The following is a 7,819-nucleotide window of genomic DNA, read 5'->3' on the forward strand; positions in this document are numbered from 1 at the left end:
AGGTTTGACGTGCAAAGCTCACACTCCGCTATCTTGGCCCAAAACATCTACGGATGAAGCTTTTGGCACTATGGTATTAGTATAACTAGAGGCTTTTTTAATATTTGGCTTTTGTCTACTACTACCCTGACTTGTTTTGACAGAGTGTAAGATCCCAGCGTAAGTGGTGTTGGGGCCCTGTACATCGGTGCGATGGTTTACGGTGTTGGCTGTGTTGGTGATGTGGCACATCTCCAACAGTGGCAATGCTGATGATCGGAAAGCTCTGTCGATGATCTTCGTTTGATTAATCGCAAAGCTGTGTCCGTGTTTAATCATGTGATGGATGAGTGCTGTTTTCTCCCCCAAGCTGGCGATTTCTTGGTCTGCGTGTTCTGGTGGGTTGTTAGTGAGGCTGGAATATTTGTTAATATTTGACCTATGGCCACTGAGTCTAGTGCGGAGTTGGTTTTTGGTCATACCAATATATGACTTGCTACATCCCTCACAAGGGATACTGTATATGACATTGGATTGTTGTAATGGTTCTACGCTGTCTTTGACCTGTCGTAGTATGCCCCTGGTTGTTTTGATCGGTCTGTGGGCTAATTTTACTGCTGGGTAATCTGCTTGCAGAGTTGCTGTGATGCATTTGCTGAGAAGTGGAATGTATGGTAACGATTTGTATGCAGTTTCTGGTGCTGTTATGTTGGATGTTGGCGGAGGATCGTTGTTATCATTGGAGTCTTCGGTGGCGGCATAGACGACGGATGCACTAGTGTAAATTGAATGAGTTGTTTCCAGTAGTGGGTGGTTTTGCGAGATGTTTTTAGAGTGATCGATGGTCTGATGATGCTGTTGTGTGGACGTTTTTAACTGTTTGGTATGGTGCTTGTTGATTAGTCGGTTGATTAATGCTGAGGGATAATCATTTTGTTTGAGATGTTGGTAAATGATATGTTTTTGCTGGTCAGCCGACTTGTTGGTAGTGAGCTGAACGATCCGTTTAATGAGATTAGTTGCTACGTTGATTTTAATCGATGTGGGATGGAAAGAATGATAATTTATCAAACGGCCTGACGCAATTGGCTTGGAGTACCACTGTGTGCTAATGGTTTGGTCCTTGTTTCGTATAAGTAAGGTGTCAAGGAAGGGAAGTTTACTGTCTGATTCGAGTTCAATTGTGAATTGAATGTTTTCGTTATAGCTGTTAAAGATGTGCAATGTCTGTTGAACTTGGTTCTTTGGCAGTGCCAGCACTAGATCGTCGACATATTTCCGCAGAACTGGTATCTTGAACGGAAGGCTTCTTATAACTGTGCTAATCAGATTTTCCATTACAATGTCAGCTAAAATAGGTGATAGGGGACTGCCCATAGCAGTTCCGAATGTTTGCAGGTAAAATTTATCTCTGAATCGGAAATAGCTATTGTTCAAGCAAAACTCGACGATCTCTATGAACAAATCCAGATTGATGTTGGTAGCTGTTGGGATCTTACACTCTGTCAAAACAAGTCAGGGTAGTAGTAGACAAAAGCCAAATAATAAAAAAGCCTCTAGTTATACTAATACCATAGTGCCAAAAGCTTCATCCGTAGATGTTTTGGGCCAAGATAGCGGAGTGTGAGCTTTGCACGTCAAACCTATTTTCAATTTTCAAACAACCGTCAAGCAGTGTAGTAGTGGCCCAATATTGATCGATAAAAATTTTAAATGCAAATTCGCATTAGTTTCGCGCATCCAGAAGCACATTTTTCATGCATCCAGACACATTCACCAGACACCGTACTGTCGGACAGCGACATTTTGACGATAAACAATAGACTTTAGTAAATTCACAATGTAAACCCAATCTGTCCTCATGTTGTCTTCATGTTTTTATGTATTTATGTTAATGTTCCTCTCCAATAAAATTGTAGTTTCCCTTGAAAAAGGCCACCACCAAAGGCCGAAACGTCGGGTAGTAAGAAACCCTTGTTTTGATTATCTAGACTGAGACAGCCGACTTCGTTCTTCCAGCACTGCTTTTTTCGTTTGCGAATTTTGCGCATTCTCTGTGCAACCTTAAAGTCCATGTAAACAGTACAAGCGTACTGTCAAAAATGAACACTCAGTTCATTTGTGACGTCATCGTAAAGTATTCAAGTACACGAAGCGACCGTGCAGCAAAAGAATCAAACGCATCAAAGTAGGCCCTTGCACAATGTAAGCGATGATGATTGTTGTTTCATATGCTTTACCGGCATTTGGACACATTTTCCTAGGTACCGTAAACCGGGGTGACATTGATCACTTTTCGAAGTAATGACTACATATTTTTAGACGCAACACATTTTTTTCAAGTTTAGTATTTGTAAACCATGTACTGAACAAGATTGGATGGTTTTACCTAAAATTGTCCGCTTACAGCTATTTTTCCAAAAATGATTTCAAGTTAAAGTCCGTTTTCGTATTCCGGGGTGACTTTGATAACCTGCATTTTCACCCACATTAAGTTATTGATGTCAATGTTTTTCATTCAAATGTTTGTTTAAACTAATTCTGGAAAGGTACTCATTGTTAAATAGATGATAATTAGTACTATACAAAGTATTTCAATGTACTGTAGAATTCGAGTAACCAAAATTCGTATTATTTGTGTCCAACTAGAATAAAAGATTCTGAAAACCTTTAAAACTGCTAAAATTGTTCATTTCAGTGCTTTATCAATATACAAAAAGTTTCATCCATTTTAACACATTGGAATATTGAACAATAAAAAAACGTTGCGAATTTTAGCTTAAAATAATTTGAAATAATTACCAACTAGCTTCACAAAAAATTCTATTTAAAATAAACAAACTCTTAAAAGTAAATTTAGCACATCCCACTCTAAAAGAAAATAAAAACTCGCTTGTAATTTATTACTTTTGATCAAATCTGAGATTCGTTTTATAAAAAAAAATAGACACTTTACGTGGCTTCGTAAAAATAAGGTAAAGTCAAATTTCGGTTTTTTGTAGTTTTTGTATCCAAAAACCGAACAATATACTTAAAAAGCATAACAAATCAGTATTTTATAAGTTTAGAGTAAAAATCATTTCAAATGAAAATGATTCGGCTTGACAGTTTACTTGTATTGTTTACATGGACTTTTGTGAACCACTAGATTCGCTCGAAGGAAAACGCAAAGAATTTTTCTAAGTCCATGTAAACAGTACAAGCGAACTGTCAAAAATGAACACTCGAGCACAGACAAACAGACATAACTCTTCGAAAAATTATTCGTGATTTTCATCGCTCACATTCTAAGGTTCACTACTAAACACCATCAGCGCTATCTACTGGCGTTCCTGCTCAACTTTTTTGATTATCTCAACGAAGACAACGATGCCGGTAAGCGTTGACAGATTGTTGTTCGTTAGCTTGTAAATATAACTTTTTCGTTCAACTGAGAGGATAGGTACAAGTTTTGAATACAATAGCGAGTTGGTTTCAAGTGATTCTAGTTCTACCATCTTCTTCTTCCCGCTAAGTAGGAGCTCCCCATGAATGGATATACGTACTCATAACTAATCCTCTAATCTAATATTTTGTATTACAGTAACAACAATATACCAAGTGTCCTTAAATTTACATATTTGGGCTATGAATCTGCCTTTCGATATCTTGGATCAAAACTCAAAAGTCGAGAATGTACTTCGTAAGCTTGTTGTGAAATATAACGTTAACGAGATTTGGCAATTCTTTGAGTTATTGTTTGCAGGATGTAGGTATTGTAGGAATATTAGTTATATTAATATTAGTTGTCTTTAAATTCTGCAGATAATTACGGATATAAGCCGAGGATAAGCAGCAGACGAAGCTAAAGGTTCTTCAACAAACTTCACCTTGCAAAACTATCGAAGCTGCTCTGAAAGCAGTTTCAGTTATTCACATGGTTTTCTCTCATCACCTCATCAGCTGTTACAAGAAGGACGCCCAGTATTGCACTTACAGGAAATAATCATGCGAAAGCTAACAACTGATAATGACTAGTTTTACATCAAACTTTGCATCGACCCGAGCTGTATTTTATGTCCAGATGAAAATAAAATCTCTGCAATCAGCAATCAGTTGAATAACTTGAAATAATTGATTATTTATACATGAAATTGAACTACAATATATTTTCACGTTCACGTTCATTAACCCAAGAGATCGTGCAACTAGCCACACGAGGCCTCAAATTGTTTGGAATGATTATAAACTTGCTCCCAGTGGCCTTATGCTCATATGTAGTTTCCCTGCTAATACTTTCAATATGGAAATTCGATGAATGGCTGTATGGCTGCAAGGAGCGACACGTTGAATAATACGTAGTTTGTTACCCTGGCGGTTCGTTGTTGGAGCGCCAACCCGATGCTGGTGTCTATTGCCGTGAAATGATATTACACCAATCCCATTCGATGGGTAGATACTGTACCGCATTCCAACCAGAAATCTCAATCGGCACTTCAACAGGGAATTTATGGTAAAAGAATATATTTTTAATGTGACAGTCAGGCTAACCTCAACGCACTTAGTTCGGCAGATTCGTGATCGAAATTAGTAATCGCATGTCGAACTTCAGGCTATATCAGTGGAATTCATTATTCCTTCAGGAATAGAGAATCCAGACAGTTTACTGTTTTGTGTGGTGATTGTATTGTGTTTTCATTTTCCATTTACATACCGTTTTCTTCCACCTACCCTACCCCTCCCATTAGAAAAATGATGAGACGGCTAGGGTTCGCAGTACCGACCCTTTCTGGCGAGAACCGGTACTACGGTACTGAAGCCCTCAGTACCGGTAGTACCGGTAAAGTACCGGTACTCGAATATTTTTTTAAAAAATCGCAGAAAGCTTCAAACTGAAATTGAATGGTCAAACTGATGATCTTATTCTCAAATGATTGATTTGTGCTGATCACAAAACATGTTTATTGTTTTGAATTGCTTCGAAATCTAGGCCATTTTGAAATAAATAACTGCTAAGTGGTGCGACTTTCGACTTGAACAGATGGTAAATGTATGAAACCCTATTAACAACAGTTAATCAAAGCGAAAATGGCAGTAAATCCGAGCAGGTTAATCGCATTTCCTCTCTTGCTTTTCTGAAAATTGATTTCGAACTTTATGTCGTTTGCCTACTATTCTCTAATGCATACCAAGGCTCTTTGCTTTCCTGTAAACTATGGATTTTTGCTGAATTTTCCGATCACCAATAATTACAAATCGCCCCATTTGAAGCAGTTCACCAAGTCTAAAACTGTTACCTACTAAATCGCTATTCGTTCTTTTATAGATAAAGGTTTAAGAGCAAACCAAATACAAACATGACTTAGACTATAGTCTTATTACGCGCCACCCAGAGAATAATTGAAACCAATCAGAATGTCGCTAATAAAACTTTAACTTCTAGAATTATTATGATGATGGCCCCACCTCATTCCCACATAAAGGTGTTATCTCAACGATTTATTTAGAAGGAAAATTAATATAATTAAACGTTATCTTACAGACCGATATTTTGAAACAGATCCCCCTGCAGAGTTAACATATTTGTCGTAAAGAATTGTATAATACCGAAAATACCGGTACTGGCTTTTGTTCAGTACCGGTATTACGGTACCAAAAATGGGTCGGTATTCCCGGGATTTTCGGTACCGGTATTACCGGTACCACAACCCTAGAGACGGCATGGCAAGGCACAAATCTTAGAATAACATTCGGAACGTGCCAATCGAGCCATTACATTCTAATTCCTGAATATTTAATTACATCATCATCATGTGCAGGGTTCACCTTTCAGTCGACGACCTCTTTTAGACTCCCTGCAGAGCATCGCTTTAGCAGGTCTTTCTCCATGTCCAACTCACTGTAGTCTACCGCGTTTTATCTGCCTTCCGATGTCAGCGTTTGTGTATACTTGGTATACAACGTGGTTCAAGACACAAGGGGCGTATAGGGAAGATTTTGGATTGCCATTTCATCCCGTAAGGTTTCCTTTTCTGCCCTTAAGAGGACCTGTTAGCCGATACCTGACGGAACGTTTCACTACCCACGGCCAGACAATATGTTCAATATCACGATAGCCGTCGCCACAAGCAGGGATGCCAACGGCACCGATAAACTACATTTTTTTCGATATATTTACATTTGCACAAGCCGTACAGCCCGCTACAGCGACGCATCACTACAGCTCTTGCCAGAACAGTAACCAAACCGAGTACATTTTGCCGTACAGCAGTAGAATACATTTTTGTTTTGCTGCTGTACTCCGACTGCTCGGTGAGAGTGTGGCGTAGTAAAGTTTGTTCTCTCGCTTTGTACATTTTTCTCTGCATAGTCAAAGGGAGAGTCCCGCACACGAAAGCGTTGATGCCGGCCGTGGCGTAAATGAGCCGCATTCATTGTAGTCATTTTTGAATAAAAATATTAAAAAGATTGAAAATATTAAAAAATGTAAAATAAGGAAAGAGAAGCTGTACCGCTCGCGTCTGGTGGCTGTACTGGGGACAGTAGTTTTCTGTCATGTTACTGCTTTACACACAGGCAGCCGTACAGCGCTGGGCGTCCTGCACTAGCGAATGACAGCAGCATCGAGAGAGAAATGAGAATGTAGGCAGAAAAATTACAGCCGTGGAAAAGGTAGGCATTTTGCATCCTTGGCCACAAGCGCAAACGCCACTACCTGCGAGCCCAATACGTCCGAGATGAGCATACAGCCTTTGATGATTTGACATGAATCGGGACATCACACGAACGAAATCGCAACCAACCGCCATTGCCTTGAACCAAGATTTCGCCGATATCTTCACTCAACAAAAATTGCCATCTTTAGTGCTACTTTCGTTCTCTGAAGAACGTTACTGCAAAATTCGTTGGAGCAAATTTGTCTTTCATTTATGTCATCTTCTAAAGCACCTTAGCTAGAGTCCACATTCTGATTGCGCGGAAAGGAGCAATGAGAAGGGACTCAAACCAAGTTACTCTGAAAAGATATTTCACCACTCAGGAGCACTCTTTTGTGGCGAATTTAATTGGGCAATCCGTTAGAGTAGCCTGAACTTAAATACTGTTCGCCCAGCCGCAACCGGCTTGTGATTCCGTGGTGCACGGGTATAGAATTGATTTACGGGATTCACGGGGAGAACTTCTTTTCGGCACGTGTTAAAGTGTTGTAACTTGTTTGCGGCCAGTGACTGTATGTGGCGAGAAGAAATAACTAGAACTATTGGTTACGAAATAATTCCAAGGATAATACCAGTAACGAAAAGTGGCTATTACATAAAAGTGAAATCAATCTTTGACACTTCAATCTGTAATTATTGTCATTGTAATTATTGGTGACTATTACATATCTTTATTTTGAGTTTGCGTCGAGTCAGGATTTTCCTGTTCTAGAATTCTCGGGTAATGTTCGGATTCGGTTTTGGGTTCGTCAAATTTAAAATTTTAGGTTTCGGTTCGGATTTGGGATAAAGAGAAGAAAACTCAGTACAGTACAGATTCGCATGGTACTTACCTACTATATCAGTGTCTATACTTGCTAGGAATGTGTCAGAATCGATATGTGAGCTATTACAGATTGTGCATCCGGGTCTTTAACCGTATATAAACTAATATTACAAAGTCTGAAAAATTTCCAAGATATGTCTTGTGAAAAATATTTTTCAGTTCAATCCCAGTGTGGATTACAGCTCTAGTGCATTTTCTCGTTTCGTACGACCTCCTGGCAACACCAGTGCCATCCGGATATTGTTCATTTTAAAAGTGCCTATCGCATCATGCGGCAGCCCAATGAGTTCCGCGTAAACGAGCGATGTAGTGCAAATGA

General features: G+C 39.2%; 1 protein-coding gene across 1 annotated transcript; it reads right to left on the minus strand.

Moving 5' to 3' along the window:
* Window positions 1-18: 18 nt before the first annotated feature.
* Window positions 19-1,784, minus strand: LOC131680624 (uncharacterized). The gene is made up of 2 exons (XM_058961339.1): window positions 1,757-1,784; window positions 19-1,481 (listed from the first exon to the last, which is right to left on the minus strand). The coding sequence occupies exons 1-2, from the start codon at window positions 1,782-1,784 to the stop codon at window positions 19-21; spliced, it is 1,491 nt and encodes a 496-aa protein (XP_058817322.1).
* Window positions 1,785-7,819: the final 6,035 nt, after the last annotated feature.

The sequence above is a fragment of the Topomyia yanbarensis genome, chromosome 2 (assembly GCF_030247195.1).
Source record: "Topomyia yanbarensis strain Yona2022 chromosome 2, ASM3024719v1, whole genome shotgun sequence".
Taxonomy (NCBI): Eukaryota; Metazoa; Arthropoda; class Insecta; order Diptera; family Culicidae; genus Topomyia; species Topomyia yanbarensis.

What these genes read in the sequence shown, in the direction of transcription:
- LOC131680624 (XM_058961339.1), bottom strand. Translation starts at nt 1,784, where the DNA reads ATGTCGCTGTCCGACAGTACGGTGTCTG. An exon ending in GTCCGACAGTACGGTGTCTG is followed by an intron (nt 1,482 to 1,756) that starts GTGAATGTGTCT and finishes TTGTTTTGACAG; the next exon opens with AGTGTAAGATCCCAACAGCT.